The 27,883-nt window shown below is 40.8% G+C and overlaps 3 protein-coding genes across 3 annotated transcripts in view; 2 read left to right on the plus strand and 1 right to left on the minus strand.

Annotated features, from left to right (window-relative positions):
- Positions 1-27,883, minus strand: part of LOC125230399 — a 144,917-nt gene that overhangs the window by 44,040 nt on the left and 72,994 nt on the right. The window lies entirely within an intron of this gene.
- On the plus strand, positions 4,904-8,536 carry LOC125230633. The gene is made up of 2 exons (XM_048135851.1): positions 4,904-7,181; positions 7,545-8,536. The coding sequence occupies exons 1-2, from the start codon at positions 6,179-6,181 to the stop codon at positions 8,534-8,536; spliced, it is 1,995 nt and encodes a 664-aa protein (XP_047991808.1). The 5' UTR covers positions 4,904-6,178.
- Positions 8,552-11,832, plus strand: LOC125230632. The gene is made up of 2 exons (XM_048135849.1): positions 8,552-10,959; positions 11,223-11,832. The coding sequence occupies exons 1-2, from the start codon at positions 8,552-8,554 to the stop codon at positions 11,680-11,682; spliced, it is 2,868 nt and encodes a 955-aa protein (XP_047991806.1). The 3' UTR covers positions 11,683-11,832.

The following is a 27,883-nucleotide window of genomic DNA, read 5'->3' on the forward strand; positions in this document are numbered from 1 at the left end:
TATTTATGCAATTGACTGTATCATTGTAATGTACCTACTCAACTTACAAACAGAAATAAATCATAGTGTATTTTGAATTATGTTCTCAATTTGCGTTCTACATGACATTAATGTCTGTTATATGAAATTTAGGTTTCGAAATATAGGTTTATGTGACAATAATTTACTTTTCACAGTAATTACTTTCGACGATGACTCATGTTGCTTTGACAGGTTTATAAATGTAGGTTTCTAGAACATGAAACTACCTACATTAATATTTTAGTACGTGATGTTACCATTAAGATCCTATTTATAAAAAGTCAAGAACTGATATTTCAGTTGGTTAGTTATTATAATTGCTTATAATTTAGCTTTATTACTACTACTAGCTTTTGAAGCCGTGGGCATTAGAAAGAAACCAAAAGTATCCTATGTCACTCTCCATCCCTTCAACTATCTCCACTTAAAAAAAAGCACGTCAATTCATCGCTCCGTTTTGCCGTGAAAGACGGACAAACAAACAGACACACACACACTTTTCCATTTATAATATTACTAGCTTTCGCCCGCGGCTTCGCTCGCGTTAGAAAGAGACAAAAAGTAGCCTATGTCACTCTCCATCCCTTCAACTATCTCCACTTAAAAAAGCACGTCAATTCGTCGCTTCGTTTTGCCGTGAAAGACGGACAAACAAACAGACACACACGATTTCCCATTTATAATATTAGTATGGAAGTATGGATTACTATTACTAATTACTATTACTACTATTCGTTTTTATGTATAAACTTTAATAAAACCAAGTGATAATAAAGTGAGTGATATCACAATATAATAAAGAGTACTATCGTACAGTATGACCACTCCCGCTCCTCGCTGAAAGTGCCGCCCACCCCCTCTCGGTTACCTCACAGTTACCGCCTATCAAAAACGCGAACAGTCGACCTGTCATATCTCACTCATACAAGAATAGTACGCGATCACGAGTACACGAGCTTATTCCGTGTACAAATAACTAAGGCCGCATTTCTCAACCTTATAATTATATATAATTATATTATAAATCCACGTACCTACCTATCACGTATAAGTACCTATCTCAGTCGCCTATTATTTGTGTCATAAACTTATGTGGTGTCCATCAGGCGGCCCTTTTTAGCATCATCACGTGAAATCTAGACGTCTCTTGTACAGTAAGTTGCAAGAGTGCATGGCATACGAGGGTCATGCCAAAAGAAGTTAGATACTCCATGGTCATTTGATTGATACTGGCCAGTTATACACCAATGTAAAGGTAGGTTATCTGCTTATAAATTTAAAAATGGAACACTTGGAAATTCTTAGGATTCCTTTTTTAATTATTTTTTTTCTAAATAATTTTGGCGGGAATTTTCCGCAACAATGGAGCTTACTCGACGTGATTTTCGTGTTATGATATATTATGACTTTAAAAAAGGTTTAACACCTCAAGAGTGTTTTAAACTTTTAGTCTCGACTTTTGGAGAGTCTGCGTGTTCACGTGCAACTGTTTTCAATTGGTTTGCTGAATTTAAAAGAGGACGGGAGAGCTTTGAAGATGAGGCGAAGACCGGACGGCCGCCAACCGCAGTCACTGAAGAAAATGTAAAGACTGTGGAAAAAAATATTCGTGCGAACCGACGAATTACATATGTAGAGCTCGAGCGTGAACTGGGCATTGGATCAGCAGCATTGCAAACTATAATTCATAGTAAACTGTCTCTTCATAAGCGTTGTTCAAGATGGGTGCCGCACAAGCTCACCGATTTACAAAAAGACCGTCGCGTGGATTGGTGCAAATTTATGATAGATAAATTCGACGCAGGCGAGAACAAAAACGTATATGATATACTTACAGGTGACGAAACATGGCTATATAACTACGATCCCGAAACAAAGCGACAGTCCACAGTATGGTGTTTTGAAGATGAGCCGACGCCAACAAAATGTCGCCGAACCCGAAGCACACAAAAACAAATGGTTGCCTCATTTTTCTGCAAGACGGGACATATTGCTACAATAGTGCTAGAAGATCAAAAGACAGTTAATTCAGAATGGTATGTGACAGTTTGTGCCCCAAGAGTACTGTCAGCTTGGTGTGACAAGTGGCCGAAGTCAGGAACCCGGCACCTGCTCTGGCACCACGACAACGCTGCCCCGCACACTTCCGCTAGAACACTTGACTATTTCAGCTCAAAAAACGTGACTATTCTGCCCCACCCCCCATATTCCCCTGACCTAGCCCCCTGTGATTTTTATCTTTTTCCTAAAATTAAAGAAAAATTAAAAGGAAGGCGATTTGAGAACAAAGAAGATGCGTTGGCTGCGTATAATTACGAAATTTTTGAGGTGTCTAAAGAAGAGTGGTCATCGGTATTTTCTAAGTGGTTTAGACGGATGAAAACGTGTATACCAGTTCACGGTGAATACTTCGAAAAAATAGATAGCTGTAATAAAGAATAAAGTATGTAAATTTTGAGTATCTAATTTCTTTTGGCATGACCCTCGTATTTATCAATTCATTCATAATTTCTCTGTGCAATAGTGAGCTGCGAAATTGCATGAAAAAATTATGAATGAATTCGCCATGCAATTTTGCAGCTGATAGTACCTAGACCAGATTGAGCAAATCTGATAAATTCGTAAATAATTTATTTAAAAATCCAATAGCCTAGATTGATAATACATTTCCATTGCAGGCATTATCATTAGAGTAGTTCATCGTTGACCGCCGACCGCATTTATTTCGCGTCGCGCCGCAGCCGTCGCGGTCAAGCGTTTATGGACATGACGGTGGCGTCGTTATTCCTACATCCACTTCGATACAGATTGTTTAGTTCCTATATTTTAAGCGTACCATTTTAGGCATGAGTAAACATAGAATAGCCTTTTCACAAGTTGATTGACAACTGCTAAATTGTTAAATGATAAATAGTCACCATACATTGTATACGGCAACAGCAACTGCACCTTGACTCTATATCAAATTCTTTTTTTTTTACCAAAATTATTAGAATTTGAACACCACAACGTTTTAACCACCATTTTCGTGTAGCATAAAGAAAAAAATACAAGCTACATTAGTCCAAAGCAGACATCAATATGAGAGTAGTCCAACGGTGACCGCACTAACCGCTGACCGCGTTTATTTCGAATCGCGCCGCAGCCGTCGCGGTCAAACGACCGTTTATGGACATGGCGGTAGCGGTGTCATTCCTATTTCCTAGATATCTAGTTTGATACAGATTGTTAGAGTATATCAGTTAAGTATAACATTTTAGGCATGCAGAAACATTGCTACAAGCTTTATGAATAGATGTGCAACGGCTAAATTCATTGAATTGTAGTGTATATTTAATTTTGCCTTCATTTCGATTGCAAGCATTAATATTGGAGTAGTGAATCGGTAACCACTGACCGCGTTTATTTCGCGTCGCGCCGCAGACGTTGCGGTCGAATGACCGTTTATGGGCATGCTGGTGGCGGTTATTCCTACATCCACTTTTAGTCTGTATCTCCAGGTTAAATACCTACCTAAATAAACTACCTACTATACCTAAATAAATGTAAACAAAATCTTCCCCTGAAAGGTTCCTTATGCTAGTTGAGGGTACATGAAAACATTACACGACCGAATAAGAACGAGAGTTAAAGACAGGTCGCTCAGTGATAAATCCGCTTGGTTTTTGTATTTGGTCGGTTAACTGACAAATGTTGTAATTACCCGAAAATGTACAAATTATTTGTTTACCTACGTTCTTTTAAATATCTAAAAGTACAGTGTTAACAGAGTAGACATACAGGTTCTTAGTTCATCGAACTGATTATTATTTATTTAATATCTGGGCAACCGAGCTTCGCTCGGTTCTGTTTCGTATCCTTGACATGTGTCGCCATCTAGTTCAAAAATGAATAGTACCTAAATCGAGCGAAAGAATTCTCAGCCTTAACAACACAACTACTCCACACGAGATGGCGCGCATTTCGCCACAAAAACTCAAATAGTGTATTTTCTATTCGTTTTAGCCTTGACCTGTGTCGCCATCTAGTGTTTGCAATAAATAGTACTTACATCGACCGAAAGAATTCTGTCTTAACAGTACAACTACTGCACACGAGATGGCGCGCGAAGAAAAACGCATGAAAACTCGAAAATTCGCGTTTTCCGGGACCTAAGGATAAGTTAGACCGATTTTTCACCCCCAAAAACTCCCACATAACAAATTTCTGCGAAATCGTTAGAGCGGTTTCCGAGATCGTCAGTGTAAATAAATATATATATAAATAAATAAATAAATAAATATACAAGAATTGCTCGTTTAAAAGTATAAGATTCATAGAACAATACAAGATTGTGATGAATATTTACACCTTAACTTACTATTTACTATAAATTACAATTGAATATACTAGTGGAAACATAAAAATAAAAATAAAATAACTTAATATCTCGATCAACTGACAGTTATAAAAAAAATTAAGCACACAGGTCTCAGATGGAAACGGTGACAGTGCAAAGTTTAATGAAGGGGTTTTTAAAAATGTTAACGGTAAAATTTTGACTACGAACAAGCATGCAAATGTATCTACTTCTATCCCAGTTAATCTACCCGTACCGAAAAATCCATAGTCGACTGAATAGAATATGGTTGGACTAATACTGGACTCATCTGAGACCGCACGACCAATCAGAATACACGCAAGCTTCTACGTTATTCGATTTTTAAACCATTAATGGCTTCTGTTACGGAATGGTGGAAAAACAGTGCTTTTATTGAGCCTAAAATATAAAACAAAGATTATTTTTCGTATCTTCATTGTAATTGGTTAGGTATTTTTCCGTTAATTAGGGAAATGTTCGGAAAAATAACAGAACAATAAACACAGCCAAATATTTTTGTGGGCGACAGCCGACCCACCGGCCGAACGTACCTAACGATCGAACATTAGATGACCCTAAGTTATCCTATTTAATTCCTTACTTAAGTTGTAATAGCTAAAAATAAAGATCTTGATCAACGTAGGTAGCCTAAGATCTAGGTAGACTATGTATTAGGTTTAAGATGTAACTTACTTTAATACTCGATCGAAGCATTCATTGAAAATAAGCCTTACGAACCTTCCCATATCCCTGCCATAATAGAAATGAGCGCGATCTTGCCTACAGCTCGTCTATATTTACGTGCTAGAGCGAGAGAAAGTGTGTGAGCCAGACAGGTAAACGCATGGTAAATTTCTCTCCAAAATAAATTGGGGAAAAACTTTGACCCTCGTACCTACTTCGAGCCTAGATCTGCGGCTGAAAGTACATACGAGTGTCATTGTGGAAAAAGGTAATGGTTATGACTTAGGTAAGATCTAAGCTCTCACACTTCTCCTCGAACCGCAGGATGAGATAATTTGCCTAGCACATTATCATTTTGGATAGATCTAGCTCATTAATCTAGACTTTGTAGCTAAACCGTAATCATGCACTTGCTTGAACTATTGCAAGCGTATAGAGCGTGTCTAGATACACCTAAAAACATATGGTTATATAGCCGCACGACTTAGCCTGAAGTAGGAAACCTAGATTAAAATCTAATCAAAGTACAAACGTAATCGAAGCTCGTGCATTTTTACGAAATAATATTAGCCAATCACAGCGCTCGAGTCCACCGCGATAGTTACTGTGACAAGGGTTTAACAGCTCGACTCACAAGGTCTTACCATAACGAGAGCCGCGATTATACGCTACTTTGACCTGTGATTGGCTAAAACTGTGCGTGGCGATCATATAAAAGCCCATACATTTAGAAAATTTGCATCAGTTTACCAGCAATCAGTTTACCAGTTTATCAGTTAAGTGAACCAGATCAGAACCAAGATCCAGTTAAAATTGTGAACGGACCTAGAGCCAGAACGCGAATAAAAGTGTAATTTTGATCCAAATTGTGAACCTGAACTTAAATAGAGATATATATTTTCCGAACGATCTGTTTTCTTTACATAGCTTACAAACTTAATTGAGTTATCGAAGACGCTCCTGTGGATGTGACCGCATCGACCACAGTCTTTGGTCCTTCGCGAAGCCGAATTTTAAATTGTGATCCGTAGACCGCCGTTTTGAAATAATACGAACAGTCAGTAGTGCAGTGTATTTTTAGTCGTAAATTCAGTGTACGAAAATTATGTCAAAATGGGCGTGACGATCCGGTCCCCGAGCGGCGACCGACGAGCTGAGATGGAACGCCAACAGCTTGAACGACACCGCGAAGCTCAAGCTAGAGCTTCAGCGGCTCGCGACGCGGCCAGCGGAGGCGCCGCGTACGCCGAGCAGGCCTGCCCGACCGGCGAACGAGAGGCCACGCCCCAATCGGTGGCGCTGAATCCGAAGACACCGAGGAGGACTACAGAGAGGTTAGTCCAAGGCCGTGAACCTGGCCCATCGGTACCGCTCCCTGACCCCGGAGTGGCTTCACCCGCGCGCGCGGACATGACCTTGAACCACGAACCCCGCGCAGCGCCTTCGATCTCCGCTTTAGTACGACACGAATGCCATCGATCCTCAAGAGCATCCGTGACGTCCCGCGCATCCATGGTGGAACTGCGGAGACGAATGGCCCAGCAAGAATCTCAAAGAAAGCTTCTCGAGATTTCTCGCCGTGAAATAGAAATAGATCGCGAGCTTATGGAGATCGACCATCAAATCAAGATGAATCGACTTGAAATTGAAAAAAGTGAATCTAGATCCAGTGCATCTAACAAGTCTATAGATAAAATTAATGATTGGTTAGAAGAAAACTTTATTATCAGTGATAATGATAAGGACGGCGCGGGGCCCCGCTCCGCCCGCTATTCCCCGCCGCGTTCGCCTTGCCGCATCGCGCCTGCGCAGTGCGCGCAGCCCGCGCGCGCGCCGCCGATCGAGCCACGCCCTCAGGCGCCGCCATTCCAGTCCGTTCCCCGCAGTCGACGCGTGCACACGCCGCTCGCGCCGCCGCCTGCTGTTCGCGAATATACGTCGGAACCTAAACAACATGAAGTGTGTGGAAAAAGTCAGTGCGCTACGTATTGCAGGTGTGGTTCGCGCGAGCAATCAAGTGCAAGTCTAGAACAAGTTATGTCGCAACTGGTGGCACTGAACAGCAGACCGACAACGAAACAATTATACGATCTACCGATATTTACCGGCATTCCAAGTGAGTGGATAACATTTTATACTGCCTATACGGAGAGCTCCGAGCGTTACAAATTTTCAGACTGGGAGAACCTTTCCCGTCTGAGGCACTGTCTCAAGGGAGAGGCAAAAGAGTGTGTACTACATTTGTTGGCGTCTGTGGCTGAACCAGACTTAATAATACGTGTGTTAAAAAAGAATTTCGGTCGAGCGGACCTTTTAATAGACAAAGCACTTAATGAACTACGCAAGTTGCCAAATTTAGGGCCAAGTGCAGTGGACTTAAATGACTTTTCTATAAAAGTGGTGAACATTGTGACTACACTCACTAGTCTCGATAAACGAGTGTATGCAGATAATCCGTTCCTTATTCGTGAAATTACAGAACGCCTGTCTCCTCACGTGCGATCGCGCTGGTGCCAGTATGCGGAAGAAAAGCTCGAGAAGGCCGAGAGCGAACTCTCGCTCATGGTCAACTTCCTGCTCGACATCAGTGATAAGGAACTGCAGTACAGTCATGCGCGCGGAGCCTCCACTCGTCACAGCGCGCCGCCGCCTGCCCATGATGACAGGCGCGGAGCCCGGCGCGCCCCAGCATCTAACCCTCTGGCAGCCGGTGGAGTGATCCGCAAGTTCCCGAGTCGTGTGCAAACGTTTACCACAGACAAGTCAGAACCTTGTCTGTGCTGTGGTGGCGTGCACACGACTACAAGTTGTAAACGTCTACTTGATATGAGTGTCACGGCTCGGTGGGACTGGGCAAAACATAATAAAATCTGTTTTAAATGCCTCGATAGGAAACACAGGCGTGGCAGCTGCCAAGCAGGTCTATGCGGAGTGCAAGGATGCCAGCACCCGCATCACCGATTGCTACATGATCAACCTGAACTCCTACGAAGGGAATCACTCCTACGAAGGGAACTACAGCCTCCAGTGACGCCCGCCAGTCAGCCCATCGAGCCCGAGCGCGCACAGAACACCTTCATGACGACAGAACGAGAGCGGACACCACCGGTGCCAGCGCGCCACTTCGTGCTAAACACCGAGCATCTGGAACCATCGGATGTACTGCTCAAGGTAATACCTATAATGTTATATGGGCCCGCAGGAGAGATCAAATGCTATGCACTTTGCGACGACGGATCTACCATTAGTCTGTGCGAAGACTCTATAGCCGAAGCTGTGGGTGCCGAGGGTGTTGACATGCCTTTACACATCAATGGGATTGGGCCCATGTCGACTGTCGAACCCAGCCGACGTGTGACGGTGCAGATACGCGGATTGACCGGAGAGAATACACACCTAGTAAGACTTAGAACTATTAAGAACCTAGGCATTAATTCTCAAAGAGTACCTAAATCACTGATCAAACGGTAAGAACACTTGAGGGGCATGCGAGAGGTTACATATGATACCGCCACGCCTCGAGTTCTCATCGGCTCAGACAACTGGCACCTCATATTCCCACTAGAAGCTCGTGTTGGCTCGAAGAATGAACCCGCAGCAGTTAGGATAGACCTTGGCTGGTTAATATATGGACGCGCGCCGCAGAACCCGCGACAAGCTGAACGAGTGCTGCATCTCTCACAAGCAAGTGAACGAGACGGTGAGTTAAACAAACAATTGCAACGATATTTTGAAACAGACTCCCTGGGGATAAAGCTGATCGACAAGGTGCACCCGCAGGATGAGCGAGCACAAAAGTTGTTTAACGACACTGTAAAGCATGTGAGTACACCAGAAGGCCCAAGATACGAAGTAGGGCAGCTATGGCGCGAGGACGACCCCAAGCTCCCGCCTAGCTACAGCATGGCCCTAACAAGACTGCGCGGGATAGAAAGAAAAATGGACAGGGATCCCAACTTCGCTGCTAAATATACTGCGCAAGTGGATAATTTGCTCAGGAAGGGATATGCTGAGAGAGTAAGTGAACCCGGCCCAGATCCAAGATCATACTATCTTCCTCATTTTGCTGTCCATAACCCGAACAAACCAAAGAAGATTCGTTTGGTTTTCGACGCAGCAGCATTGAATCAAGGGCAAAGCCTGAACAATTTCATTCTTGAAGGGCCAGATATGTTACAATCACTGTTAGGTATAATGTTACGCTTCAGGGAAGGTGCGTTTGCAGTCACTGCAGAAGTAGAAGAGATGTTCTTGAGAATCCAGATCCGTGAAGAGGACAGAAACTCGCAGATGTTCCTGTGGCGTGCAGAGCGCCGAGATGGCGTCCCCGATGTGTACCAAATGAAGTCAATGGTGTTTGGAATCGCGAGCTCCCCGTTCCTCGCACATTCGGTAAGAAATTACAATGCTTATGCTCACGAGAACCGCTACCCGAGGGCCTTGGAAGACATAGTAAGAAATCATTACATGGATGACTATGTTTCAAGCTATGAGAACGAAGCAGAGGCCATCGCCAGCGCTGAAGAGGTGACCGCCTGCCACGAACAGGCAGGATTTCATCTCCGAGGGTGGTCCAGTAACTCATCGCTTCTCCTAGAACGGATCCCGGAGGAACTGCGGACTGACACACCCACACTCATCGGTGATAAGGATCAAAAGGTATTGGGTTTAACCTGGGATGCAAGAACAGACCACCTCGGCTTTAACACAACCATGATTCGAGTCCCCAGTGAAGTTAAAAATCTAAAAAGGGCTCCAACGAAAAGAGAAACTCTCAGCGCAGTAATGAGCATTTATGACCCGTTAGGAATAATATCCTATTTCTCAATTACAGTGAAGATCCAGCTGCAGCGACTCTGGGGCCTTGGTTTGGATTGGGACGCCCCGCTGCCGCCAGACGAGTGCAGGGAGTTCCAGACATGGTTGCTAGCGCTAGAACACGTCGGCAGACTGCGCATTCCCCGTCACTACGGGCCTATGGAAATGGTGAGACGAACCCTCCATATTTTTGTTGATGCCTCCTCACAAGCTTACGCAGCGGTCGCTTACTGGCGTATCGAAAGACGAGGGGAGATCCACGTCAGTCTGATCGCAGCGAAGGCTAAAGTGGGACAGACGCGTGCTATTTCAATACCAAGAGCAGAGCTACAGTCAGCCCTGATCGGAGCCCGACTGAAGAAAACTATCCTAGAACAACACAGGTATGAAGTCGAAGAAGTCGTAATGTGGTCTGACAGCCGAACGACGCTGCATTGGGTACGCGAGAACGCACGTCGTTACAGCGCCTTCGTCTCGCACCGCCTGGGTGAGATCGCCGAACTCACAGAACCAGAACAATGGCGATGGGTCCCAACCCGACAGAACGTCGCGGATGACGCTACCCGAGCGGACAGTACACGTGAGTTTGACATAACACACAGATGGTTCCAAGGACCCGCCTTCCTGAAACTACCGAGAACAGAATGGCCAAAAGAACCCTCGAACCAGCCAGAACCAGAGCTAGCAGTATTGGAGGTCAAGCAGTGTTTTGCTAGTCGCGAAGTTAACTCGCCACTGCTGCCTGATGCGAGTCGACTCTCAAGTTATGATCGTCTACTGGGAGCGACTGCACGAATGTTACAATTCATTGACATTTTGAAATCTAAAACTAAGGTGACCTTACAACACAAACATATTCTGGCTGCCGAACATTTGTTATTGCAGAGAGCGCAGAAGGAAGACTTCGCTGACGAACTCCGGAGCCTCCGCCGCGGCGAGCCCCTGACGAAAGGCAGCGCGCTCTTCGAGCTGGACCCCGAGCTGGCGGCTGACGGCGTGCTCCGCATGCGGGGTCGCATCGACGCCGCGCCCGTGCCTATCAACAAGAGGCCGGCCATACTACACGGACGAAACCGGTTGGCTAGACTTATTATATTTCAAAAACACCGCCGAGCCGCCCATGCCAATAACGAACGCGTGGTAAACGATGTCAGACAGGAGTACTGGATACTGCGCTTGAGACCTACGGTGCGTGCGATCGCAAGCTCGTGCCAATTCTGTCGCATCAGAAAAGCGACTCCACGTACCCCGCCTATGGGAAATTTGCCGCTGTCGCGCATAGAGCCATTTTGTAGACCCTTTACAAACACTGGTGTAGATCTATTCGGTCCTCTTACAGTTACCATCGGGAGACGTCACGAGAAGCGCTGGGTGGCGCTCTACACCTGCCTGACGACCCGGGCGGTGCACTTGGAGCTCGTGCACTCGCTCAGCACCGACTCCGCCATCATGTCGCTCCGTCGCATGGCCGCACGACGCGGCTGGCCCCGCACGATGTGGAGCGACAACGGGACCAACTTCCGTGGCGCCACGAAGGAGCTACGGGCTGCTTACCAAGAATGGCTGCCCGCACTGCAGCAGTACGGCCTGCAGTATCGCTTGAACTGGCGGTTTGTTCCCCCCGGCGCACCGAACCAGGCCGGCGCTTGGGAGCGCATGGTGCGGTCTGTAAAAGCCGCCCTCACGACGACGCTACACTCGCGAGCACCCAAGGAAGAGGTGCTTGCGACTCTGCTGGCGGAGGCCGAGGCGTGCGTCAACGCTCGGCCTCTCACCCATGTCTCGGTCGATCCCCGTGATCCCGAGGCCCTGACACCGAACCATTTCCTGCTCCACGGCCCCACGGGAACCCCCCTCACTGGTCCCTGTGGCGAGATCAGCCGACGAGCCTGGAAAGTCAGCCAGGCACTCGCCGACTCCTTCTGGCGTCGCTGGGTGCGCGAGATCCTACCCACCCTCGCCCCGCGACGATCCTCAGCAACGGGCGAGCGGCCACTAACGGTCGGCGACTTAGTCATTGTCGTCGACCCCTCCTTGCCACGCAACGTATGGCCCCGCGGCGTAGTTGAACGAGTCTACACGGGCCCAGATGGCGGCGTTCGCAGCGCAGAAGTGCGGACGAAGGCAGGCATCTTCACAAGACCCACGACCAGGCTGGCTGTCTTGCCGGTCGATCCAGAGTCGACGTAGCAAGTCGACGAGGGGAGTGTGGGCGACAGCCGACCCACCGGCCGAACGTACCTAACGATCGAACATTAGATGACCCTAAGTTATCCTATTTAATTCCTTACTTAAGTTGTAATAGCTAAAAATAAAGATCTTGATCAACGTAGGTAGCCTAAGATCTAGGTAGACTATGTATTAGGTTTAAGATGTAACTTACTTTAATACTCGATCGAAGCATTCATTGAAAATAAGCCTTACGAACCTTCCCATATCCCTGCCATAATAGAAATGAGCGCGATCTTGCCTACAGCTCGTCTATATTTACGTGCTAGAGCGAGAGAAAGTGTGTGAGCCAGACAGGTAAACGCATGGTAAATTTCTCTCCAAAATAAATTGGGGAAAAACTTTGACCCTCGTACCTACTTCGAGCCTAGATCTGCGGCTGAAAGTACATACGAGTGTCATTGTGGAAAAAGGTAATGGTTATGACTTAGGTAAGATCTAAGCTCTCACACTTCTCCTCGAACCGCAGGATGAGATAATTTGCCTAGCACATTATCATTTTGGATAGATCTAGCTCATTAATCTAGACTTTGTAGCTAAACCGTAATCATGCACTTGCTTGAACTATTGCAAGCGTATAGAGCGTGTCTAGATACACCTAAAAACATATGGTTATATAGCCGCACGACTTAGCCTGAAGTAGGAAACCTAGATTAAAATCTAATCAAAGTACAAACGTAATCGAAGCTCGTGCATTTTTACGAAATAATATTAGCCAATCACAGCGCTCGAGTCCACCGCGATAGTTACTGTGACAAGGGTTTAACAGCTCGACTCACAAGGTCTTACCATAACGAGAGCCGCGATTATACGCTACTTTGACCTGTGATTGGCTAAAACTGTGCGTGGCGATCATATAAAAGCCCATACATTTAGAAAATTTGCATCAGTTTACCAGCAATCAGTTTACCAGTTTATCAGTTAAGTGAACCAGATCAGAACCAAGATCCAGTTAAAATTGTGAACGGACCTAGAGCCAGAACGCGAATAAAAGTGTAATTTTGATCCAAATTGTGAACCTGAACTTAAATAGAGATATATATTTTCCGAACGATCTGTTTTCTTTACATAGCTTACAAACTTAATTGAGTTATCGAAGACGCTCCTGTGGATGTGACCGCATCGACCACAATTTTGTTATTTAATAAAAAAACAGTTATTATTTTGTAGCTATTTCCCTTAATTAGTTTGCCAAACCTTATAATCTGCCGTACCCAATTAAGAGCTATAATTTGTTGAAATGTCATGTCAAAGACATAACATAAACATGAGTAAATAGAAATAGCAAAACAAAAATATTTGGAACATAATTCACTTTACATTTTGGGAATAGGTAAAATGTTACCTTATCATACATGTTTCTATATAATTATCCTATACATACTTAATATACTTAATATAATTATCCTATACGCAGTACGGACGGTACCGAGTATTATTGGACAGTAACGCTCCATAATATTTGCATAATATTCAGTTTTATTGTCATTTCAGTCCCGAATGGATACTTTATGGGTCTGGCAGACGCACTATTTAAACAAGAGCTATAATGTTACTACGTAAGTACAATAAGAGTGGGATATCGTAAATCAGGCAAATATCTGCTATAAATTTAATGTGCCATTATCAAGTAAGAGGTATCAAATTTCGTCCGCATGATAAGCGATAATGTGGCACCATTTACAGTGCCTACGTCACAAAAAATATTATGACCCTATTGAAAAAAAAACAGACAAACAAACAAAAAAATAGGTACACTAATAATTACAAGTCACTACTACGTCCTATCCACGCACGGTGTCCCTTACATTTCACTCATTTCAGTAAGTACGTACCCAATGGTTTCCGGGATGGGAAAGACATACAAGTCACTAAACTGGATTGTAAAAGTAGAATAGTAACTGATTTTTTTTTATTAATATTTTATATTAAAAATCTCGTGCCGTACGATGTTGGAAACAAATTCCGCAGCCGCCTGCGAGGACCTTTAACGTTAATGTTACTTTACGACGCCAATATGCACATACGTCTTCGTATTTCAAATTACTTGGCCAAAGCGACGTGACGTTAGACAGATCGAGTTGAATTTTAGTTATTCTACTATGTCAAGAGCGACTTTTTTTTAACCAAATAGGTACAGTCAGTAATGAGTCAGTAACACAGCTGTGAATACAGACAAAGCGCCAAAAATATGTATAGGTACACACCCTAATGTACAGGCAATAAAACTCTGTATACATATTTTTGGCACTTTGCATTCACAGCTGTGTTGTTGACTGTACCTCATAATAAGTGACGTATAAAAAAAAACCGGCCAAGAGCGTGTCGGGCCACGCTCAGTGTAGGGTTCCGTAGTTTTCCGTATTTTTCTCAAAAACTACTGAATCTATCAAGTGCAAAACAATTTTCCTAGAAAGTCCTTATAAAGTTCTACTTTTGTGATTTTTTTCATATTTTTTAAACATATGGTTCAAAAGTTAGAGGGGGGGGACGCACTTTTTTTTCCTTTAGGAGCGATTATTTCCGAAAATATTAATATTATCAAAAAACAATCTTAGTAAACCCTTATTCATTTTTAAATACCTATCCAACAATATATCACACGTTGGGATTGGAATGAAAAAAAATATCAGCCCCCACTTTACATGTAGGGGGGGTACCCTAATAAAACATTTTTTCCATTTTTTTATTTCTGCACTTTGTTGGCGTGATTGATATACATATTGGTACCAAATTTCAGCTTTCTAGTGCTAACGGTTACTGAGATTATCTGCGGACGGACGGACGGACGGACGGACAGACAGACAGACATGGCGAAACTATAAGGGTTCCTAGTTGACTACGGAACCCTAAAAAAGATTGAAAACCCCTAAAATAAAGTCGTGGAAAGTGACACCACCCTGACTAGATAGTGTATCGTAGTTATGCCTCTCTATTGCTCTTACGTCTTGGTGTGACAGAGCCAGTTGCGTAATTGCGTATCGTTCGGACGCGTCAAAGATTACACTGAGAGAAAAAAACAACCAGTTTTCATGTTCGTTCAACAAGTTTTTTGGTTAAAATAGCGCCTATGTACGTGCTCTTTGGTTCAAACAACAAGTTAGATTTTGTCAAGTGTAACTAATACATTCTACAAGTTACTCGTCATTTGAATCAAAAATGTATTTGAATCAACAAGTCGATTTTTTAAAAGCAACATGACACATATTGTTTTAAACATATGTTTGGCTGATTCACAGGGTTCGAAAATATCCGATATTTATAATAAATATCAAAATATCGGATATTTATGATATATATCGGATATATAATTATCAACTTTGATATATAACCATTTTGTATGGAAGGCATATTATTATTTTGTTGCATTATTTATGAATGCTACTTTAGATAAAGAAAAATCTACTAAAAACATAACATTCAGTAGAAAAACAGTAACAAACACTTAAAACCTATATTTTTAACAATGTTACATTTTAGTTACCCTTTTTGTATTGCAATAATTATAAAGAGATGATATATCTATCGGATATTTATATCCATTGATATATATCGTCGAACACAGTTGGATATATATCCGATATATATCGGATATATATCTTGATATATATCCTCGAACCCTGCTGATTCAATCAAATATCTTTTAACAAGTTTGACCTTGTTGTTCGACTTCTATCATCAATATTGTGATTTATTCCGTTTACTAAAATACTTTTGTTTCAAACGGATAAACCCGCAACAAGTCGAACTTGTTAAATTCACAATGCAAATTTCTCTCAGTGTATATACTCTTTGCTAGAGACCCTGTTATAACTTTTATGAAGCGTTTACGTCCTTACTAAACTGATCGAGTCAGGCGAAAATAATTTGGCAACGAAAAGTAACCCCGTCTCTGCAAGGGTTAAGTAAATGTCAAAATTTTAACACTTAAAATAATATTTGCACCGCCGAAGCTGTCAATATCGTTACCAACTTAAGTCTTGGACTGATTCTATGTACAAGTTAAAATAATTTACACCAAATTAAGACATATTTCCCTAAAAAAAAAACTAACCTACAATTTATATTTAACGAGCTAGATGAAAAAGGCCATTACTGCAATTCCCCTGAACGCTAAAAGCTAGACTTACATCGCGTAGTGCTAACCTTGGCTCGTAGCGTTGAACCGGGTGGGCTATTCTCAGTTCAGTTCAGTTTTTAAAATTAAATGGCTTCAGTCCATTGGGACTATTTCGCCAGTGTCAAGGTGATATGAGCTAATATTAGTAATTTTTGTACAGTAAGTACGACATTGTACGGTGACTTAGCACTTGTAAATTGATAGCTAGATTTTACAAGAGCACGTGGACTACCGGCCGTTTACGACAAAAAAGAGGCTAAACGCGTTTCGAGAACAATTCTTCATCAGCTTCTCACTACACCATTAGTTTACTGCATAATAAGCTATCAATATTACACTTTAAACAACATTAATGAGTAAAAGAAAAATAAATTATTAACCGGAAGTCCGGGCTATTCTCAACATGGCCTATGTCTATGACAGGCAGTTTTTTAACCCACGACGCAAAAATGACGGGGTGTTATAAGTTTGACGTTCTGTCTGTCTGTTTGTCTATGTGAAAACAATATCGGTTACCTGGCAACCTCATTCCATTATATACACCGTGTTTTTTTTGTTTTCCGTTAAATTTGACACGTAGATTCGACCATTCTGTATATCACTTTTAGTTAAATTCGGCAAAAAATTTTTTTCATCATTTTCATACATAATAAATGAATTTATTAGTGTGTGAGACCCTTCAAGTTAGTGTCAAGTGATTGACGGCACATGTCAACACAAATAAAATTAGGAACACACACTGTTCAGTAATTATCTTTATTTTTGTAATAACTCGATAACCGTAAGAGTTAAGACGCTAGTTTCTTAGAGAAATTTTTTTTTATCTAAAGAACCTTCCATTAAAGTTAACGGAATTCAATAAAAACAGGGTGTATAGGTGATCGACTGATAAGATTAGATGAGTTCATCTAATGTTATTACCAGTCTAATCTTTGCATAATGAAGAGAAAAATCTGCCAAGTAGGTACCTACGTGCTCACGCTAATATTGCGTTTTGTTGTATAGTTAAAGATTCTATTATACTCGTATTTTGTTACCGTACTATGACTATGAGAGGCAGTTCTGAACGCTAAAATGAAAAGTTAGGGTGTTCCACCACAGATGCGCTACGAGGATGTGTTTGATATCCACCAATCATGTTCATTGTTCCACAAAGCATAGCGCATGTGGAACGGGTTCGACCAAGCTGATTGGTGGATATCAGACGCATCCATAGCAACGTATCGCATCCATAGCGTAGCACATCTCTGGTGGAAAGACACCCTAACAAAGCGTAGTGCTAGCTAACCTTGGCTCGTAGCGTTGAACCGGGCGGGCTATTCTCAACACGGCCTATGACAGGCAGTTTTGACATATCACATTATGAGAAAAACCGGTCAAGTACAGTGAGCTGCATCAAAAGAGCATGGCGAGTTTATCAGCGAATATAGGTTAACTGCTTAACTGCTACCTAAGTAGCTGCAAAAGCAGGGTTTGTATAGAATCATTTGTGAAGGTTGTCTTACCAATGTTATGCAGTTCAATGTTGATGCCAGAGCTTCAAAGATACTTACCTGAAAGAAGAGGAAAATATTATTAATACAATCTAGCTTAGGCAATAAAAAAAAAACAAAAATAATGGACAAACAAATTTACATAAAACTGCGGATTACGGCACATACAGTTAGGTGCATAAGGACTGCTTTCATTAAGGTCTAGCAAATAAATTTCGGACAACCCCTATCTGGCTTAATTTGAGAATATTTCAATGACTCTTTGTACGATTTCAACAAACAAAGGTTAATATGCTGCCAAAATATATTATTTAAGAGTCCTCTTCATGGTTTTTCCAATTGGGTACTTGTAGAATAAATGCGGCGAATTTATATAATTTAAAAAAACGCAATTTTGAGCAACGTTCCGGATTGCCGTAAATTTTTGATGCTAGCAGGATGAGAGAAACAGATAAAAAAATTAGCCATAGGCCAAAGTCTAATTGACATTCATGGTGTTTGAACAGTGCTTAAACCAGATCGATATAAACAATGTATGATAGTCAAATTCGACATCAAAGTCGGAGTTAGAGTAAGCACCATGCCACATTCTCTAAATGGCCGCCATACACAGATCCTGAACTATATTTTTTAAATAACAGTGGCTAGACTATGTCCAGGTATTCTGCTTTGTGGATCATGTGTCGTTGAGGTTCGCACCATACAATTTTTTTCGCAATCGTATCGTCTTTTACGCACTTTGTGAATTTTCTAGTAGCATTTCAGTCTTTAGGGTAAACTCGACTTATTCGGTGACACGCCTAATTCGGCGAAACAACCAAAAAACGTCTTTCGGAATAGTGCTTCAAAGCTTGTATCACCGAATTAGTTAGGTCGAATTTCATACTTTTTAGTATGAAATTAAGAAATATGTATAAGACTGAAGAAAATCATCTGTACGGCAGTTTTGTAGCGGAACTCGAGGAGTAATATAAATAAACTGTCCACCGGTTATATATGGTAGGCGTGTTCAATGGATACATGTAAAATTTAGCATCATAGTGTAATAATGGAAAAAATGGATCAGTTACAATTGCCCCCCCCCCCCCCAATCGAGATTTGCCCCGCTGTAACTTACATATTTTCACATGGTCCAGTAATAACGTCAGTGAATGACTGGCTTCATTGAGTTCATAATTCAAACTTTGCATTTTTTGCGGAGAAAATATGTCGCCTAAAATTCTTTCCCGTCGGCCGTTTTAGAATAGCCCACAACACATGTTCGCCGCATTATTATGTAAATGTGGTTCCTAACATGCGCGCCTCGAGTACCTACATACAGTACAGACAGACATACATGGCGCACAAGACACATTAACATTAACACTTTAGGCTGTAAGGTATGACTTTTCCAGTTTTAGCAATTACTTAATTGTTAAGGTCAGTGGTTGTTTAGTATCATTTTTGCATTTGAACACGTTTGGAGACTTTTTGTGGCTTTTTAAGAAGGACCCTCCAAACAAGGTCCTATTTATATGAAACTAGCTTTTGATCGCGACTTCGCTCGCGTTAGAAAGAGACAAAAAGTAGCCTATGTCACCATCCATCCCTTCAACTATCTCCACTTAAAAAATCACGTCAATTTGTCACTCCGTTTTGCCGTGAAAGACGGACAAACAAACAGACACACACTTTCCCATTTATAATATTAGTATGGATTTCAGCAGAAACTCTGATGAACTAGGTCCTATAGATTGGATATGGACGATAGGCCTATTCCCATGGAATCGACATTTAGAGTGGAAATTATTGTGGGTTAATTACCATACCATACCGTTACCATACCATGCTTAGGTACTGATCTGATAATCAAGGAACGTTGAAAGTATAGTGTAGAAAGAAAAAGAGAGGAATATTCATGTATGAGAAGTACACATATAAAAAAAAACAAATCTCTGACAACCAACTTCACTCCGTCAATAACGTCTAATTTCATGTCATTCCCTTAGTGGTCCCCTAGCGCTGTAGGAGAGATTTGTAACTACATATAATTTAAAAGCTGACTATAGAACACTTTTGCGACTGTTGACAGACTTTCTTACTTTTCTACACTATAGTTATAGTTGAAAGTAAAAAAAATATAGATGGATACAGGCATTACTTTGCGGAAATCCATGTTAATTAAGGCGATACGGTAGGGGTCAATTCTCCATACAAACGCTCTCGACTATTTCCTCCCTGGTTTTTGAAGATAGAGCAATGATTTTTTCAACACAGATTGTTATTATTTTTATCTGTGTCGGACCGTTTTGATTTTTATGATATTCTGCTTTTTAAAGATTCTACAGCCAATCAAAAATTTCCAAAAACGGCCTTTTTCATTGTGGCGCAAAAAAGGTGTGATACTCAAGATTGGCAACAATTAACCAAAAAAGCTAAACGGTCCGACATGGATTATTTCATTATTATTCAGATTCTCAAATTGCGTTCCGATTGATTAAGTTTTGAAGGAGGAAAGAGTCGAGAGCGGAACCTCGATTTTAAAGATTTTTTTGAAATATCTTTTCTTTTGAAATATCTTTTGACTGAGTTGTTCTTAATGGACAATTTTTTTTCGATAAATCTAGTTAATAACACTTGTATATTTAACTAAAATTTCCTCTTAAACAAAATCTAGAACATTCCTTTGCTAATCCGCGAATATCTATAAGGCAGCAACGTAAATTTATAATATGTATAAGACGTTGCGACTACAGATATTTTACTATCTATTTAATACTAGCATTTGCCCACGGCTTCGCTCGCGTTAGAAAGAGACAAAAAGTAGCCTATGTCACTCTCCATCCCTTCAACTATCTCCACTTAAAAAAATCACGTCAATTCGTCGCTCCGTTTTGCCGTGAAAGACGGACAAACAAACCTACACACACTTTCCCATTTATAATATTAGTATGGATTCACAATGACTGTTTTATACGTGGTTATACTGCCTGCCTAAGTACAAGTCAACGTGAAATGGGGACGTTGTAAAATACTTATCAACTAACATTAACCCAGTGGGCGGGCTGCGAACTGAATTTCACGACAGGTGAACGACCTATGCGGTTACCAAGAGTTCATAATACGTGACTCGATAGCGAGAACGTTACGAAAATGACATATATCGTATAATGAATATCATTCACACACACACAATCACGCCTGTATCCCATAAAGGGGTAGGCAGAACACATGAAACTACTAAAGCTTCAGTGCCACACACAGTGCACAGTGTGAATATCATTCGCCTGCCCTTATCCCATATCCTTCTCTTCCATACCTCTCTATCACCCGTCATCTCTATCTCATTCACTTGTTTCCGTTTCATATCATCTTGTATAATAAAACTACCATGAGACACTGACATATTAAACATGTAAAATCGGCTAACTCACGTAAAATTGTCGAAGGTCGCTCGACATGTTGTCGCATGTCATGTATGTATCATCTTGTACATAATGAATATAATATGTTGTAGGTACAGGTTGTATTGAAAAGGTCCTGTTTTGACGACCGGTTTGGCCTAGCGAGTCAAGCCTGCCTTCTAAGCCACGGTCCTGGGTTCGAATCCCGGTAAGGGGATTTATTTGTGTGATGAGCACTCATTGTGTCATTTCAGTCCCGAATAGATAGATATTTGTTCCTGAGTCATGGGTGTTTTCTATGTATATATGTAAGTATGTGTACATAATATATATCGTTATCTGAGTACCCACAACACAAGCCTTCTTGAGCTTTCCGTGGAACTGAGTCAATATGTGTAAATAATGTAGTACTTAGGTATAATATTGATATCGATAGCATTTGCGTTTATTAGTTGTATTTTCGACAATAATTGTGTCTATATTGCGTGAATAATGAGGAAGTCCTCAAAAAATAATAAGCAATTTTGTAGAAGAATATTTCACAAGATTTTCGTATTTTCAGATTATTATTATTCTTGGGAAAGAAACGTAAAAGTATACTTAAGTACCTTTAAGCCTATTATAACCTGAGCTCTTGGCCGTTTAATGTAGAAAATATTATTATCTTTTTTACTGAGGTTAATACCTCTATAGACAGTGCAACATTTGTACAAGTCCTTTTGATGGGGATTTTCTTTGAGTTGATTTTAATTGTCGCTTATGTTAATGCAAAATTTTATTTTTGATCGAACCGGTATAACCCCGAGATGGTCCCATTATACTAGTAATAATTTTATGTGGCTGAGCTGATGATGGAAGGTCAACTCCTCAATGGTTTTTGGTCGCGGCTTCGCTCGCGTTAAATTTGATAATTGCGGAATTCGGTATACAAACTTCAACCCCCCTCCCTCCCCCCATTCACATATTCACATGTCACTCTCTATTCCTTTTACTATTGGAGATAGCTAGCTCCACTTGAAAAATCACGTCAATTCGTCGCTCTGCCGTGAAAGACGGACAAACAAACAGACACATCCATATAAGTATGTATGGATTAAACCTGGATTTAAGTTTCAAAAGCTCATCCTCAGTCCGGCTAGGAAAAATAAAAACCCCCAAAAATGTTTAGTAGGTATTTACATTATGTAATTTTCCATTGAGTTACGTTACCATATGATTTCGTAACTCAATAAGGGCAGGGGCGGCTCACTCCGCGATTCTATCGCCACGCTACAAGTACCTACATGTCGGTGGCCGCGAGTTCGCGGCCCATTCAGTGGTGACGACCTTCGCGCGACGCAATAAAATTCAATGTCGGCTGCTCGCGTGCGGTTCGTTTATTAATGTTGTAAGAAATTAGAATGGCGGCATTTTGTGAACATCAAAGGAGTGAGCCTTCTGTACTTGTACTATTAATTATAATGATATATTCTGTAATAAGGGCAAGGGTCCATTTTTACCTGCACGGTGCGAGTTTCATTACATTTATGATTAAATAAATACATTTTCTCAAAAACAAATTCAACATTTCATTTAAACAGGAAAATACAAGATAAAAAATTTCGGTATTTGATTTGGTGTGCTGAATAGGAATGACGACTACATAAAAAAATGGCATTCTGTTTAGTCCGTCAGTTAGATCGTCCAAAAATACTGAACACATATTTTTCGCTTTTTCTAATTAATGAAAAAATACAAAGATATAGAGCATCAAAGTTCTGGAGTGGGGGCTTGTGAAAATTGTACCTAGGCGTGACGTCACGCGAAACTTCAACGCACACCGTGCCACGAATGTACCATCGTCATTTTTTTCGTTTACGAGCTACGCAAAAAGAAAAAAATACGTGTCTAAAGTTCTTTGATAATCTAACTGACGGACTAATTAGTTTTTTTTAGTCGTCTCGCCTATTGTATGCTACCTCAATACATCAATACATAGTCTTCAATGTGACTAAAATTGCATACGAGTTCACGCGCTATGTTAATGGTCTCTAAAGCCTGCGATACACATGGGTGTAGCTTGCACAACTGGCATGCTAGTTCATTTGCCAGTATTAAAAAAAAAGAAAATCTGTTTATTTCTAAGAAACATACATGCATTTATGAACTTAACTGCTAATATTAAATTAAAAAGATTATTTGAGTTAAGGACTACGCGTTACGCCACAGAATATATAATAGTACAAGTACAGAAGGCTCACTCCTTGATGTTCACAAAATGCCGCCATTCTAATTTCTTACCTACATTAATAAACGGACCACACGCGAGCAGCCGACATTGAATTTTATTGCGTCGCGCGAAGGTCGTCACCACTGAATGGGCCGCGATTCGCGGCCACCGACATGTACTTGTAGCGCGGCGATAGAATCGCGGAGTGAGCCGCTCTTGGTGCAAGCTACAGCCGCTACAGGCATTGTGTATCGCAGGCCTGAGATATATTGTAGGACATGCTTTTGTTAGGCTGTTAGAAGACATGTTAAATATTGTAGTCCTCAATGATACGCATTATAAGAAAAGCAAATATATGTACGTATAAAAACATGTCACTTCCAAACGCTACCAGCGTTAAGTAGTATTGTATCGATTTGTCTAGAGCTAGACTAAACAACAACGCCATTAAAAGAAACCAGCCAAATGTAGCCTAAACATTATTTCACTGAAATAATAATCAGCCAAGCTCCTTGTACTTTTAAACGAACCATTCTTGTATATGATTAACGATTTCGCTGAAATTTGAGGTGAGGATTTTATGAGAGGTTTTCGGGGGTGAAAAATCGATGAGTTGAAATGATTAATTTTAGGTCCCGGGTAACGCAAATTTTCGAGTTTTCGAACTCCGAACTTCACGAATAAACTTTTGCCACTACAAACCGGGATTGTGGTTGTGAGTGAAACCATACTTGACTGTACAGTCAGTCCAGAAACAGAATACATGGTGCACTGAAGGGAAACTTAATCTTGCACCAACTAGCGACTTAGCTTAATTGAAAGGAAACTCAAGCAAGAACCAAACAAGAAGAAGTAAGTATATCGTTGTCTGAGTATCCATAACACAAGCCTTCTTGAGCTTACCGTGGGTACCGTGGGACTCGTTTCTTTTGTGTAATAATCTAACCACAAAATTAAAATTTTGAAAAAACCCCCGACTGCGACATAGTATAGTAGACCGATTTTCATGAAACATGGCTAAGAACACCCGACTAACTCAGCTTTCAGACAAAAAAAAAACTAAATCTAAATCGGTTCATCCGTTCGGGAGCTACGATGTCACAGACAGACAGACACACAGACAGACAAACAGACAGACAGACAGACAGACACGTCAAACTTATAACACCCTGTCGTTTTTGCGTCGGGGGTTAAAAATGTACTATGAAATGAAGTATGGACACGGCCGCTATATGACGGCACTAGGGCATTCCAGATATCGAAAAGGAGTTCGGACATACTGAGTGATTTTTATTGAATGTCGCAAGGTCTTGAACCCAGACACTAACTTGTAGATGGGCGCTCCTATTGCTCAATACACGCGCATCATTTCCACGTCTCTGTACCTACACGAACGACCAGCGCAGCGAGTCGTGCCATCAATGTCATCATGCACGCACACAACGACAACTGTATGCTCAATGAGCTAACATTGCGACACGTTCGGCGGAGGCGTGTCCGCTCTCTAGTATTAAGTAAGTATATGCTTTGAGGACGGCTCATTTATCCTAGGAAACCATCTGAGCTGTAGTGTCTGACACCCACTAGGGCGGGCTTTCTTTTAGATACTTCCACTTGGCTAGTCGCACTTCCGAGTCCCTCGACGTATGTAATAAATGACATTTTCAGACAAAGAGAAATATATCAAAGCTTTTTTAATAAAGCGTGGGATTTTTCTTTTATAGGTTACTACGGATTTAAGAACCTTCCGGGAAAATGTACTATATACGATTACGGGTGTTCATGAAATATACCAAAATTGTATTAAATTCTATATCAGCGGGGCAAATCTCGACTGGGGGGCAAATATAACTGGTCCATTTTTTCCATGTTTTACAATGTTTGCATTATTAAATAGAGTATCCACCGGTTATAGGTAGGCGTGTTCAGTGGATACATGTAGAACTCAATGTCATGGTGTAATGGAAAAAAATGGATTAGTTACAATTGCCCCCAGCCTATGCACAAAATAACCAGGGTGTGACTCGGTTTGTATACTGCTAAAACATACTAAATTCTTCGAAGTCCCAGTGTCATTAATGAAGTTTTGAATATGAAACTTATTTGAAAGCAGTACCTGTGTCTTTTGGGCTGTGGTAAGTATCCGTCAGTGGTAGGATTGCAAAAAAACGGTTTTTCTGGCTTGAAAAAAAAACCGTGAAAAAAACAGTTTTTTTTCTGGAGTATGTTTTTTTTCTAAAGTATGAAATCTCAAAATTTGCAAAGTAGTTAATACTTTTATACGGTTTTTTTATTTCCATTAGTAAATGTCAAAAATTACTGCTAACCGATTACAAATTTTCAGTACTTATTTGAAAACAGTACCTGTGTCTTTTGGGTTGTGGTAAGTATCCGTCAGCGGTTAGCGCTATTCTCTTTCTCCATAATCTCTATACAATTAATGTATTTTTTTCGTGACGTTTAACCCTATCGAGTTAAGTCTTCTGAAACGTCAAAATCTTGTGGTAGATCGACGAATCTACAGAAATAGATAACACAGTCTAGGCTGAGGCAACTCAGTTTTATCCAGTCCATAACTTTTGGGAGAAGCCGGGGAACTTTTTCTAAGTACAAAGTTAAAGTTGGGCACAACTCGCAAGTCATGCTCGGCGATAGAAGCGTGTTATGCTGGCTCTAGACTTGGGGTATATTTATTTCGAGAGCCGTTTTTGTTTTTGGTTGTAAATATTAGGTTTTTTTATTTAAAAAAGACGCTCTGTGTCCCTTTATCGCTTTTCTATTTACGAGCTCAGACAACCTCCAAGAACGTTCCCTATTTAAAACATTCATTATTAAAAAAAAAAAACAATTCTAGTTTTTATTTAAGCCAAAACTGGCAAGACATATTTATTTAAATCAAGTACGATGTCGGTTACATGACACGAGATTGTACTATTGCGTATAGATCTGTTAGTCGTATAAAACACAGCAAGAGGAAGATATAATAACAATCGATATGAGATAAAGAGAAACTGCATATGCACTAATGCAAAGTCATATCAGAAGCTCCAAACAATAGCTGAGACACATGATTAATAACGTAAAGTTTCTACTAAGGTACAGCGGGACAAATCTCGACTGGGGGGCAAATGTAACTGATCCATTTTTTTCCATTATTACACTACGATATTGAGTTCTACATATATCCACTGAACACGCCTAGCATATATAACCCGTGGACACTCTATTTAATAATGCAGACATTGTAAAACATGGAAAAAATGAACCAGTTACATTTGTCCCCCAGTCGAAATTTGCCCCACTGTACCTTATAGGTAAGTAAGTATCTACTATATGATCATACAATGATGATGATAATCCAACAGAACAGGAGCAGATGGTATTTTATTATAGACATTTAGTTTTTTTGAAATCAAATCATAAAAAAGTTGTATGAGCGGTTTGCCACTCTTGTGTGTACGCAGCTTAACGAACTAACTGTGATTTGGTGAGTACGCATCTTTCATACATTTCGTGATGAAAGAGTGTTTAAAAGTGATTTTCTAGAGTTACTCATGTATTTACTTTAATCAAACATACCTACACCACATGGATGCTGATACGCAATAATGTGTTATCCACATGAATTTTGCAATAAAATGTCAATTTTAATCGTCAATTTTTTGAGTTGACATCTTATGTCATAAATAATATTGATAGGTTTGTCATCGTAAAGGTAACAGTGGCGAACAGATGTAGGACCTATCCATACTAATATTATAAATGGGAAAGTGTGTGTGTCTGTTTGTTTGTCCGTCTTTCACGGCAAAACGGAACAACGAATTGACGTGAATTTTTAAGGGGAGATAGTTGAAAGGATGGAGAGTGATATAGGCTACTTTTTGTCTCTTTCTAACGCGACCGAAGCCGCGGTGCAAAAGCTAGTATCCTATATATTAAAAACGCCGTCTTTGAAATTTTGCCTTTGACATCTTTTCTGACTCCGACATCGGATCGGATAATATGAAAACGTACTTATACGGTATACATATAGCCAGATAAATACATATCTTCGCAACAGTTCTTCTGGCGTAAAAAGAGTTGAGATCCCTGTAATACCAAGTCGGTTAATTTATTCAGTCCCTACTTAAAGGACCTTCTGTCACAAGTTATTACGTAGTTTACCTATAGCTAACCTAATAACATATTACTCATAGCGATCATATCAATATGAAAAATATTTCAAGTTTTAAAGAAAATGGACTGACTTGGCAATCGCATGACAATACAATGTATCTCACAAGTTATCATATTACTTACGCCGATGACAAAATTGTTTCATGCGATTGCCAAGTCAGTCCATTTTCTTTAAAACTTGAAATATTTTTCATATTGATATGATCGCTATGAGTAATATGTTATTAGGTTAGCTATATTTTCATTTGGATCCGTAGGTTTCTTTGTAGGTACATCTGTCCGCGATTATTTCGATTAAGGTAAAGCGGGGCAATTCTCGACTGGAGGGCCATTGTAACTGATCTATTTGCTGTACGGTCCGGTTTTGGCTGACTGTACCTTACACCTATT

Source organism: Leguminivora glycinivorella, chromosome 10 (genome assembly GCF_023078275.1).
Source record: "Leguminivora glycinivorella isolate SPB_JAAS2020 chromosome 10, LegGlyc_1.1, whole genome shotgun sequence".
Taxonomy (NCBI): domain Eukaryota; kingdom Metazoa; phylum Arthropoda; class Insecta; order Lepidoptera; family Tortricidae; genus Leguminivora; species Leguminivora glycinivorella.

Bases quoted from the DNA above. Each gene is read 5' to 3' on its own strand.
- LOC125230633 (XM_048135851.1), top strand. From the start codon at position 6,179: ATGGGCGTGACGATCCGGTCCCCGAGCGGCGACCGACGAGCTGAGATG. The intron at 7,182-7,544 runs GTGAGTGGATAA...GTGAAATTACAG, and splicing joins GATATTTACCGGCATTCCAA to AACGCCTGTCTCCTCACGTG.
- LOC125230632 (XM_048135849.1), top strand. From the start codon at position 8,552: ATGCGAGAGGTTACATATGATACCGCCACGCCTCGAGTTCTCATCGGC. The intron at 10,960-11,222 runs GTTGGCTAGACT...GTCCTCTTACAG, and splicing joins ATACTACACGGACGAAACCG to TTACCATCGGGAGACGTCAC.